We start from the raw sequence: 12,014 nt of genomic DNA, 5'->3' as shown, positions 1-12,014 counted from the left end.
GGAAGTATGGCCAATGGGTCGGAAGCGGCAGAGCTGCTCAGAAACAGCCCGATCTACAGACCTGCGGTTGAGGGCCAGGAAGTACAAAGCGCAGGATGCAGGTTGAAGATCAGCGTAGCTATGTCTAGACAGTTAGGGCTGCAGGTCTGCGAGTGGGAGGCCTGGAAATGCGAACCACAGGTGCAGGCTGGTGCGGGGGCACAACGAATCGGAGGAGCTAAGTAATACGGGAGCGGAGAATCTCAACGGTCCGTCAGGGGTAATCATTACATACCAACAATGCGAGTGAAGGCGAAGGTTCCTGAAACGAAAAGATGCCCTCGTAGCCAGTAGTAGCCTGCCAGCTGTCTCTCACTACAGGACAAAACCCAAGTGCGAAGGCGGAGGTTCCTAAACAGAAAGATGCTTTCACAACAAATAGAAGCGCGACAGGTGTCCATGACTAGAGGACAAAGCCGGGCGTCCAACGTTTTCTGACAGGAGGGCAGGTTCTAGCAGGAGGACGGATAAAAGGGGAGAAATCCCTCGTACGTAGGTACGCGCAGAGACTCTCCCGTCACTTCTTTCCACAACTGTTTTTCCCTTTTGCTTCTCTCTGTTCTTTCTGGGGAAAAAGGATCTGACTTGAGCGTCGGAGGGCCTGATCCGGGGACTTTTTCCCTGGGTTTCGGTCCCTAACGTGAGGGGGGAGATCGTCTGAGTGTGCGCAGGGTCCTGTAGCAGCATCAGCCACCCGTGGGGAGCCTGCATCGCCCGCGACTTTCCGTCAACGCCCAGTCCACCGCAACCGGCCTTCGTCCGACTCAGCTTCCGGACGGGATCAATGGTCATTATGAATTTTTAGTCATGCCTATCAGTTTAACTAATGCACCTTCTACATTCCAAAGTTTGCTGAATGATATCTTCAGGCCTTACCTCCGTAAGTTTGTTTTGAATTTCTTTGATGAAGATCATTTGCATTACCTTTATAAAGTACTCACTCTTTTGCATGAGCATTCTCTTTTTGTGAAAAGAGCTAAGTGCAGCTTTGGAACAACTAAGGTGGAATAGCTTGACCATATTGTAAGGAAAAAAGGAGTAGCTACTGATCTCTCAAAGGTGCTAGTTATGATGGAGTGGCCCACCCCAAAGAGTATCAAGGCATTACGTGTTTTTCTGGGTCTCACAGATGCATTTAGATGGTGTCTTAAAGTAAAAAAAGTATTCGAAAATTTAAATGAGGTTATGATGACAACACTAATTCTTGCACTACCTAATAAGCAATTTGTCATTGAACTCGATGCATCCAAAGTTAGAATCGGAATAGTACTTATGAATTATATGATATTATTCAAGAAAATGTTCCAGAGTTTATTGTTAAACAAACAACATTGAGAATAAAGTTATTTTGAAGAGTGGTGGAATGATAGGATCCTTTAATGGATCTATTCTAATAAATCTTTTAACTTTATTTCCTTTTCTAAAAAAAATTTTAGATTTTTTCTTTTATTTTTCTAGATAAATTTTATAAATTTTTTCTTAAAAATATATTTTTATTTTATTTTTTTTTTAAATTTTTTCTTTCCAAAAAATAGTTTAGGTCTCTATTTAAAAAAAATATAATTTTAAAAAATAAATAATTTTTTTTAGATAATCAATTTTATTTTATTATTGAAGATCGATGCTTTTGAAGTGATCATTCTATCACTTTTTCATTTTTCACTTTCGATTTCTTTTACGTACACTCCCGGTTCCTATCATGCACCGTCCACTGGAGAGCGCGACGGCGTTCTTCGCCATCCACTCCGGTGGCGACACCTCTGACGCTAGAATTCCTAGCGACGACAGAGTTCTTGCTTTGCTTCCCCCCGATCCGGAGGAGACGGGCGGACGAGGTGATCTAGAGGAGTGATCGACGGCGCTGGCTTTTTTTGGAAGCCACCGCCGGGAAGGTTCTGGAATGGGCTGGTTGATCGGATCTCATTGCGAGATCGGATCCGAATAATCCCCTTCCTACCACAAAAATCATTTGAATTGTAGGAATATATTTATATAATTCAATACAACTTTACAATAAATTAATTTATTTTAAAAAAAATCAGGAAATTAAAGGGGCTCTCCTAAAACGCGTTTTTTTTCAAAAAAATTTATTAAACCAGTATCTCATTTGTAATTTAATATTTAAAATAACAGCTGTTCAGTGACTTCAGTCTAAATGAAACAAAACTAAAATGGAGGCGGCTCTTTGTACAGTCACATGATGGATTCGATTAAATCCTGCCCGTTTGCAGTTCGAATCCGCATCCGAGTTCAAGAACAGCGAGTCGATGAAGCGATATTGTTCGTGTATCTTCTTACATCCGAGTTCACTTGGAAGGTGATACCACCACCCATTAGATGACCCCTCGGTCATCTGTCTCCACGAGTTCAGTCTCTGATTCCTTCGCGCCAAGGAAACAACAAATAAGTCGTCCCTCCCCTGTCTCAATCCGATGAGTTCGTCGGCACATTTCGAACGCAAGCTCTTCTCGTCTCTCCTCCATTCGTTGCTGAGCAAACGTCCAAAACCTTAGCCTCAAGATCAATGGCGCCTGCTAGCCATAAATCTCTCTTCCCACTTGTTAGCTTATCGCAGGCAGCAGCTCCACCAGAATTTGATTGCTTCTCCGATGGCCGGCGGCGGCAAAGATTCCAACGCGCAACTCCTCCACGAGCTGGACGCGCTCACCCACACCATGTACCAGTCCCACACCGCCCGCCGCACCGCCTCACTCGTTCTTCCCCGCGGCGGTGCCGGAGGCACCACCAGCACCGGAGATGCCGTCACGGCCCCTGCACCCTCCGAGCCTCGGCCTCGGTCCCGCCGCATGTCCATGTCCCCCTGGCGCTCTCGCCCCAAGTCGCAGAACGAGGCAGAACATGGGGACGCGGACGACCGCCGTCCGCCGGCGAAGCAGCAAAGTCTGCCTTCGGCGACGGAGGCTGCGGATAAGAAGGGGATATGGGGATGGAAGCCGATGCGCGCGCTGTCCCACATCGGAATGCAGCGACTGAGTTGCCTTTTCTCCGTGGAGGTGGTGGCGATCCAGGGCCTGCCGGCGTCCATGAACGGCCTCCGCCTATTGGTCTCCGTCCGCAAGAAGGAGACCAAGGAGGGCGCGTTGCAGACGATGCCATCGCGGGTGCTGCAGGGGGCCGCCGACTTCGAGGAGACGCTCTTCGTCCGCTGCCACGTGTACTGCACTGGGAGGCCGCTCAAGTTCGAACCACGGCCGTTTTTAATCTTCGCGATGGCGATCGACGCACCCGAGCTCGACTTCGGGCGGAGCACGGTAGACCTAAGCCAGATGGTGAAGGAGTCCATGGAGAAGAGCTTCGAAGGGGCGCGGGTGCGGCAGTGGAACTCGAGCTTCCCTCTCGCCGGAAAGGCCAAGGGAGGCGAGATCGTCGTCAAGTTGAGCTTCCAGATTATGGAGGACGGCGGCGTCGGGCTATACAAGCAACCGGAGAGCGGTGGTGGCCGGAGCAAGGGCAAGGAGTCTTCCTTCTCCTTCGCTCGCAAGAAGACCAAGTCCTCCTTCAGCATTTCGAGCCCAAAGATCACGAGGTCGGACTTGGAGAGACCTCTGACACTGACGGAGTCTTCAGCCGTTGATCCAAACGAAATCGAAGAGTTCAGCCTCGATGACCCCGCGCCGCAGGCCCCGCCTCAAAATCCCGACGACCTCGACCTCCCGGATTTTGAAGTCGTAGATAAAGGAATCGAGATACAGGGAGAGAAAGAAAAGCGGAATGAAGCAGAGGAAGAGGAGGAAGAAGCCGAGTCCGTGGAGGCGGCGTCGGCTGCGTCGAGCGAAGTGGTCAAAGAGGTGGTGGTGCACGACAGCGCTCACCTCAACCGCCTCACTGAGCTTGACGCCATCGCTCAGCAGATCAAAGCTCTCGAGTCATTGATGATTAAAGACGAGATCAACCCCTCGAAGGAGGAGCAAGAAGGTGAGTCCCAGCCACTGGATGCGGAGGAAGACGCGGTGACGAGAGAATTCCTTCAATTGCTCGAGCTCGAGGGCGAGGAGGACCTAGCACTCAATCTGTTCGATAAAATTCCTCAACCAGAAACAGATCTAGGAAAAGGCAACGACGCCGGCGATAAGGGCGTCTACGTCTCAGACCTCGGAAAAGGTTTGGGTTCCGTGGTGCAGACGCGGGACGGCGGGTACTTGGCCGCCACCAATCCGTTCGACGCGCCGGTGGCGAGAAAGGAGACACCAAAGCTGGCAATGCAGATCTCCAAGCCGTTCATCCTCGGTGATCAGAATCTCACCAGTGGATTCGATCTGTTTCAAAAGCTGGCTTCGATCGGTGTAGAGGAACTCGGCGCAAAGTTGCAGTCTTTGACGTCGATGGACGAGCTGATGGGGAAGACGGCGGAGCAGATCGCGTTCGAGGGCATGGCGTCGTCGATCATCAGCGGGAGGAGCAAGGAGGGGGCGAGCTCCAGCGCGGCCAAGACCGTGGCGTTGCTGAAGACGATGGCGGCAGCGCTGGGCGATGGCCGGAAAGAGAGGATCTTGACGGGGATTTGGAATGCGAGGGAAGAGCCGGTGGCTGCGGAGGAGATTCTGGCCTTCGCGTTGCAGAAGATCGAGGCGATGGCTGTGGAAGCCCTAAAAATCCAGGCCGGGATGGCGGAGGAGGAAGCCCCTTTCGAGGTCTCCGCTGTCCTCCCGAACAAAGCGGAGAAACACCCGTTGGACTCGGCGATTCCGCCGGAAGGGTGGGAATCGACTCTCGCCGGAGCGAAGTCGGTGACGATGCTAGTGGTAGTGCAGCTGAGGGATCCGCTGCGGCGGTACGAGACAGTGGGGGCTCCGGCGATCGCAGTGATCCAGGCGTCAAAGTTGGAAGCAGGAGGAAGGGACGAGGAGGAGGAGGAGGCAAAATATAAGGTCGGGAGTTTGCACGTGGGAGGGATGCGGATGAGGACAGGGGGAGGAGCGCGGCGGAGCGGGTGGGACGGGGAGAGGCCGAGACTGACGGCGAGGCAGTGGCTGGTGGCGTACGGACTGGGAAAGGCGGGGAAGAAGAAGGCGGCGTCGGCAGCGGCGGGGAAGGAGGCAGTGTGGAGCTTGTCGTCGAGGATAATGGCCGACATGTGGCTGAAGCCGATGAGGAATCCGGACGTGAAGATTCCCGATCAGTAAAAGGAATATTCCGTGTGTCCTTCATTACTACTGCTTGAAAATGTAAGCAGCTGTAAGAAATCATCGTTTTGTCAAAAAGGGCAACAGCTTGAAAAATATTTCCATGTTAAAAAGAAAAACACAATAAAATAAAATAGAAAGATATCATAAAGTTAACATGTCTAGACTTCATCTTCCTCATCAAACAACTATCCGCAACTTAGCTTTCGAGCTTCATCACAGTGCTTATCTCGTCCAGAGTTCGATATATCTCCTTGGATTCTGGATGTGTCACGTCCGTGGCAACGAATTCACGAAGGGCGCTATCGACTTCGATCCAACTGGACCCTCTCATCTTCTCCAACCTTCTCCCCTTCATGGCTTTCCTTAGATCAGCATCACTACCCGGTTTCTTCGCAAGCGAGTAGAGGTTAGCCAAAAGAGCATATCTGCCACTGTGATCCGGCTCTAATTTAACCAGATGCTGTCCTACTCTTTCACCCAACTTGTAGTTTCTGTGGATGATGCAGGCATTCAGCAGAGCTCCCCATACTCCAGCACTCGGCTCAAGAGGCATCCTTCGAATCAAATTCAATGCTTCCTCGAACAGCCCTGCGCGCCCAAAGAGGTCGACCATACAGCCGTAGTGCTCCATCCTAGGCTCGACGCCGTAATCTGTTAGCATAGAGTCGAAATGGTATGTGCCTTGATCTACAAGTCCCCGATGAGAACACGCAGAAAGAACACCTATGAAAGTAACCTCATTGGGTTGCACTCCGCTCTTTATCATCCGAGAGAAGAGATCCAAACATTCTGCGGCACATCCATGAATTGCCAAACCATTGATCAAGGCAGTCCAAGGGTATACATCCTTGTGCGGCAAGCGGTTAAATACCGCAACAGCTTCGTCTATGCATCCACATTTCGAGTACATATCTATTAGTGCCGTCCCAACGAATGAGTTTGTTTCTAGCTTGCTTCTGTTCAGGCATCCATGGATCCACCTTCCTTGAACCAGAGCCCCCGTTCGCGCGCAGGATGTCAAAGCACTGACGATGGTAACTTCGTTTGGTGTTTCACCTTCGACGAGCATATTACGGAACAAACATAGCGCATCTGCCGGTCTATTGCACTGAACATATCCCGCAACCATGGTGCTCCAAGTGACCACATTTCGGTGAGGCATTTCGTCGAACAGACGCCTTGCATCATCGCAACGCCCGCACGTAGAGTACATATCCACAAGAGCACTTCCAATGAACAGATCCCACTTCACTCTCCCACACGCGATGTAGAAACCATGGACGCACATGCCAAGCCAGACGTCCCCTAGCAGTCCGCAGCACTTGAGCACACTGACGATAACCACCTCGTCGATCTCAACGCCCAAACATCTCATCTCGTGAAATAGTTCCAGAGCATCAGACGGTCGACTCTCCTGTATGCAACCGCGCATCAACGCAGTCCAAGGGACGGGGTCTCTCGTTGGCATTTCGTCGAACAGATTGCGGGCGATGGGTAAACGGCCGCGCTTGGCGTAGGCAGATACCAAAGAATTCCGAACGAACGAGTCGGTGGTGTACCCAAACTTCCAGATCTGGGCGTGGATTTGATCCAGGCCGATGCCGCCATGACCGGAGACGATTTTGAGGAGGAGAGGAAAGGTGTGCTTGTCGGGAACCACGCCTTCTCGGAGCATTAGCTTGAACTGGGCGAAGGCTGTGCAGTGACCAGCGAGCCGCGAGTGGCGTCTCAAGATGGAGTTCCACGAAGAAGCCGTGAGTGATTTGATCTGGAGGATAGATGCCATTTTCTTATGATTATGATGCAACAAACCTTTGTCATGGCGATGGCATATTCAAACTTCTATCAAGTAATTGATACACGCCTATTTGCAAATAAATACAACTTATAACACATACAATGTCCTTGGTTTACATATGTTTTTTTTTCGCATAAAAATCAAGTAGATTGTAAATAAGAATCGAGTTTCTCTCAAGCAACCTCAATCCCCTAGACAATGTACAAGAACACTATCCTCCCTCTCACCAAATGTGGTATGCTCTATAGCCGGAATCAAGATGAAGCATCTAAAACTACAAGTTTCTCCTGGAGTTTTGCGACCCGAGCCTGCATAATGGATATCGTGCAACAATGGAGAGTTGTTTAAGCAATGCTCAAGGGTTATGATTGAATCATTGAATTTGGAGAGGAAGGAAATGAACCTTGAAAGATTTGGAACGGCGAATCGATGGATCAAGCTGCAAAGCGACTGAATATGCCTCCTCTGCACCATTCCATTCTTCCATTGCCAATAGTACATCACCTTCGCATATGTATGCCTACGAGCCAACGTGAGTACACAACATTGATGCCTCGTCAGTGAATGATCTAAGAATAATATAGCTAAGCGCATCAGGGACAATGCATATCGCACTAAGGCCGTACAATCATGTCACAGAAGTTCATAATGCTATTGAAAACCAAACTCTAGAAACTCAATCGCTTTTTTATCTTTGAAACTTCCGAATAAGCAAGTTTTCACTCCTTCTATAAATAATAGACAACTAATCCTAAGGATGCATTTTCCTCGGCAGAATGAATTAAGATGTGTAGTTTAACTAGATGGTTATTGTTTCAATGAAATTTAAACATACCATGCTAGGGGTTCCCAACTCAAATCAACTAGTCAAACCAAGCTTTTTCATCAAAACAAAAATAGGAACTGCATTTTGGTTGGAATCAATAGATGGTAAAATGGAACAATGCATATACAAATCACCCAAGTTGGATTGGTATGGGAAGTAGCCTATCCGATATTTTCTGAGAAATTATAAAAGTAGAGATTTTAATATATATATATATGATTTTAATATATATATATATATATATATATATATATATATATATATATATATATATATATATAAATGAGTTAATATAGAATCCTTTAATTGAAAGTCATAGTGAGAAAAAAAATTGTCTGAAGGGTGTGGTGTGGTGCGGTAAAACAAAGGGCAAACCATTGATATCTACATTCTTTAGTGCTGCACTAAACTCTTTGTTTCATTATAAGTACCAACAGCTTATAATGAAAGACAAACCTAGAAAAAAAAATGAGTGAGCTAGCTAATGAAATTGAATACTCAGTATTGCTCATATAGTTTTCACTAGAACTCGTGCAGTATCCTAGATCTTGCTATCGTTCCAAGTATACCAAGGCAGATTTTCTAATCAAATTTCTGGTTGAAAACAAGATCAAGATGAAAGAAATCTGTTCAGGAACTATATTTGATGCTTTCGTCTGTTTTCTAGCATTGATGCCTGAAACAGTAGGGAAATAAGCCAACCAAGAAACAAATTTACCTGTGCGAAATTAGGAGCTAAAAGAGAAGCTCTTTTAGCATCTTCAAGAGCACCAATTTTATCTCCCATTGTTAATCTCACTGAAGACCTAAGTAAAGAGTACCCCAAATTTTGATCAACAAAGAAGTAAAGAAATGCACCAACATGGTTGAGCAGCAATGAATTATAATTGATAGCAACTATCTCAATACACGCAAACCTGCTTTTGTATATGAGATGCACACCACCAGAAGGCTGAAGATCAATGGCCTGCAAGCTAAAAAACGCTGGTTAGAAGACGAAATTCTCAAAATTTTCTACCCCTTTTAAACCCTAATCGAACCTTAACAAAGAATCTCTCTCTCTTTTTCCTAACCTGGGAAAGGAGCGACTCGGCCTCGGCGGCGTTCCCCTTCTCGAGCGCGGCCTCCGCCTCCTTGCTGAGAGCAAGCGCCTCGAGGTTCCTTCGAGGATCGAACCCCGGTCCGCAGATCTCGGCCAGGATCTGGGCAGCCTTAGCGGCGGTGCCGCAGTGGCCGATCAGGGCCCCCGCGGGGAGGACGGCGAGGTTGGGACCGCCTCCGCACCGACCGAGACAGCCGCAGGAGATCACAGATACGCCTGGAGGGCATATGGAGGAGAAAACGGCAAGGATCTCCCGGGATCCCTGTCGCCCGCAGGTCCGGTTGACGCAGACCCTAATCTCAGCCTCCGTTGCTCCGTCTGGAGTAGCAGCGGCCACGATCCGCCACCTGGTCTTGGATGAACCGTAGAGGCGGCGGGCGGCGCCGCAGTAACCAGCTGAGTGGATACCGAGCGCCATGCAAGCGAGTCTCGGAGTGCTTGGAACGGTGAAAGGAAACTTGGCTCGCGGGTCGTGGCTTATCCGGCTGAAGGATTTAAGAAGCTGAAAATGAAAAAAAAAACCATAAAAAATGGCGTCGCCCGGACTCGAACCGGAGACCTTCAGTGTGTTAGACTGACGTGATAACCAACTACACCACGACACCAACGTGAAATTGCTAAATTTTTTCCTTTATATAATTTAACTAAACGACCTGTATGGGAAAAGAGAACGTATAATTCCTTTTCTCAAAAACAATTTATCCTTATTTTCTATTTTTCCAAATAAACGCACCCTCAAGCATCGCTTATGTTCCATGGCTATTGTAAGGAAAAGGTAGCTTAATTTTGAGAGTTGATTTTTGATCGATACATTTCCGAAATGCTCATGGGTACAAATTACATTACTAACAGTAAGTGGAGGGTTCTCGGCATGCGGAGAATTATTAAAGATATCGAATTCTCAGAAAAAAAAAGAAGTATCATAGAGAAGCCAATATTTTATGCAAAAACAACTTGACCTTAACCCTCTCCAATCTCCTTCAAATGGTTAACAATCTACATGCTGACTTGTATTAAACATGATCTTCTACCACTCCAAATAGTACTTGTTTAGAAACAAAATGCGTTTTAGAAAACAGCTAGAACAGCAGAAGACATACTACAACACACAAGAAGAGGAAGATCCAAATCTGATGCAGTAAGCATTCCAAATGCATCAACTGCCTAAGCCTGGTACTCTTCCCATTCAGTGTCAGATAGTAAGATTGCTCATGGTGTAAACTTTCTCCGTGGATGCCCGAAACAAATGGGGGATCGTCGCTAACGAAGCCGCCGGGCCCAAAAGACCCTGATACATGTCCGTTGTCCTGGTGGAATTGCGGCTGCTGCTGATGCATTGGATAAGAGAATGGAGCATGATCATAGGGCATGCGGGTTGTTGGACGTCGTGGAACATCAGAGTCTCCCTTGGCTGCGGTCTGTTGGAGTCGTCCGCAGCCGTAGAGCGGGACAAGAGTGTCTTGGGAGAGACGGGCCTTGCACACGGGGCACTGCTTATGCGAGATGCTTTCAAGTTGCATCCACTGGTAGACGCAAGGCCAACAGTAGAGATGGCCACAGAGCGTGACGACCGGCTCTACCGCGCAGTCGAAGCAGATATTGCAGTCGAAACAGGCGTCCACCGATCGTGCTGGTTCGGTGACACCTAATGTGCTGGAATTCGAGGGTGGTTCTTTCATTGAAGGTTTGTCCATTGCCTGAGCACAGGAGCAGACACCGACGCCGTGAGCCATCTGCACTTGGACCTTTTGAAGTGTGTTTGGTTAGTGATGCCCACTGCAGAAAACAAAAGCAAAACATATTACGAAAATATTAAAAAAAACATTTAAAATATACATTTTTTTGTATTCCTATGGGGTTTCTAGTTTTTATTTTTCTATTTTAAAATAAATTTTAATTTTTATTATTATTTTATTTAGGAATATAAACCCGAGGGGTCTAGGTATGGGCCAAGTCAAGTCTGTGTTGGCTACAACGCCCCCTTCTCAGCCTGACACGATACCCAAACAGGCTAATCGAGTCAGGCCATTGTCTGTTGAATAACTCCATTTCGACACCACTCGAAAAACAAACTAATGAAATACATTGAAACAGATTTTTTACAAACTCAATCCTAACCAAACTAGAAAAGAAATAGACAACAATAATCACAAGAAAGAAGAAGCTACGATTAAACTAAAACAAAAATGCCAAGCAATAATTCATCAATGTCCTAATTGAGTTAATAAACCAAGTTCATATGCAGTCAATTAACTCCGACAATAATAGTTTCCACCCCAAAATTGACTGCTCAACGCGCACATGATTCCCCCCTTCTTCTTCTTCATTCACAAGTCAATAGAGAAACAAAATGAAAAGGGAAGAAGAATTCCTCTTTCCTTTTTCCTCCAATTTCCAAGAACCAAGTGCGTCGACTTAAGGGGGGAAAAAAACGAAATGATTCAGGTTCACCGACGCATTGGATTAAAACCACGGCGTCCTTCAGGATCGCCAGTCTTTTCGAGATCTCTAAAGCAAACAAAAAAAATGGAAAGAAACGAAAACCCAACAAAAAAAGAGACCAGAAGAGCGAGAGAAGTTCCGAGAGAACAAACCTAAGCAATCGGCGCAAGGACGAAGCAAGGAGCTACGAATGAAGAGCTCCAATGGCGAATCCCGCTCCAACGCTACCCGAATCGTTGAGGAGGACGGCCGATCTGCCCTCGCTTTATAGGGCGCTGCGGAGGCGAGACCGCAACGAAACCACAGTGAAGAAACCATACACTTGACGAGCGACGAACGCCTTTATTCTGTAATTATACAGAAAAAAAAATAGGGGCATCACGAATAACAAACTTTTTCAACCTACGCCAGAATTCTGACTCTACTTTCACCTGCGAGCACTGAAAATGGACCCCATGCCAATCGCGAGTACGAGCAAAGGTATTGTTCGTAGAAAAGAACAACTATAAAGATTACCTTCTCACGTTTTCATGGACGATTTAGATTGGAACAGATTCGTGTTCATATTGTGCGCATTTCACGTGGAATCGATTTCATTTAATGACTAAAATAAAAGGGATACTCTTTTTAAATTTTTATAAAAATATTTGAACCAAATTT

The 12,014-nt window shown here is 47.1% G+C and overlaps 4 protein-coding genes and 1 non-coding gene across 5 annotated transcripts; 1 reads left to right on the top strand and 4 right to left on the bottom strand.

Annotated features, from left to right (window-relative positions):
* Positions 1-2,384: 2,384 nt before the first annotated feature.
* On the top strand, positions 2,385-5,347 carry LOC122018573 (protein PLASTID MOVEMENT IMPAIRED 1-like). Its single transcript, XM_042575924.1, has one exon. The coding sequence runs from the start codon at positions 2,649-2,651 to the stop codon at positions 5,181-5,183; it is 2,535 nt and encodes an 844-aa protein (XP_042431858.1). The 5' UTR covers positions 2,385-2,648; the 3' UTR covers positions 5,184-5,347.
* Positions 5,272-7,001, bottom strand: LOC122018574 (pentatricopeptide repeat-containing protein At1g50270-like). The gene has a single exon (XM_042575925.1). It carries the CDS (start codon positions 6,970-6,972, stop codon positions 5,383-5,385), a length of 1,590 nt encoding a protein of 529 aa, XP_042431859.1. The 5' UTR covers positions 6,973-7,001; the 3' UTR covers positions 5,272-5,382.
* Positions 7,002-7,053: 52 nt separating this feature from the next.
* On the bottom strand, positions 7,054-9,402 carry LOC122018575. The gene is made up of 5 exons (XM_042575926.1): positions 8,884-9,402; positions 8,728-8,777; positions 8,529-8,616; positions 7,388-7,504; positions 7,054-7,292 (listed from the first exon to the last, which is right to left on the bottom strand). The coding sequence occupies exons 1-5, from the start codon at positions 9,328-9,330 to the stop codon at positions 7,239-7,241; spliced, it is 756 nt and encodes a 251-aa protein (XP_042431860.1). The 5' UTR covers positions 9,331-9,402; the 3' UTR covers positions 7,054-7,238.
* Positions 9,403-9,443: 41 nt separating this feature from the next.
* Positions 9,444-9,517, bottom strand: TRNAV-AAC. The gene has a single exon. It is a non-coding gene; the product is annotated as a tRNA-Val (tRNA).
* Positions 9,518-9,820: 303 nt separating this feature from the next.
* LOC122018576 (E3 ubiquitin-protein ligase RMA1-like) lies at positions 9,821-11,729 on the bottom strand. Its single transcript, XM_042575927.1, has 2 exons — positions 11,507-11,729; positions 9,821-10,688 (listed from the first exon to the last, which is right to left on the bottom strand). Exon 2 carries the CDS (start codon positions 10,643-10,645, stop codon positions 9,992-9,994), a length of 654 nt encoding a protein of 217 aa, XP_042431861.1. The 5' UTR covers positions 10,646-10,688; positions 11,507-11,729; the 3' UTR covers positions 9,821-9,991.
* Between the last annotated feature and the right edge of the window lie 285 nt (positions 11,730-12,014).

Source organism: Zingiber officinale, chromosome 9A (assembly GCF_018446385.1).
Source record: "Zingiber officinale cultivar Zhangliang chromosome 9A, Zo_v1.1, whole genome shotgun sequence".
Lineage (NCBI taxonomy): Eukaryota > Viridiplantae > Streptophyta > Magnoliopsida > Zingiberales > Zingiberaceae > Zingiber > Zingiber officinale.
Note: the sequence above shows the minus strand (reverse complement) of the source record. Positions and strands in the feature narration are given on the sequence as shown.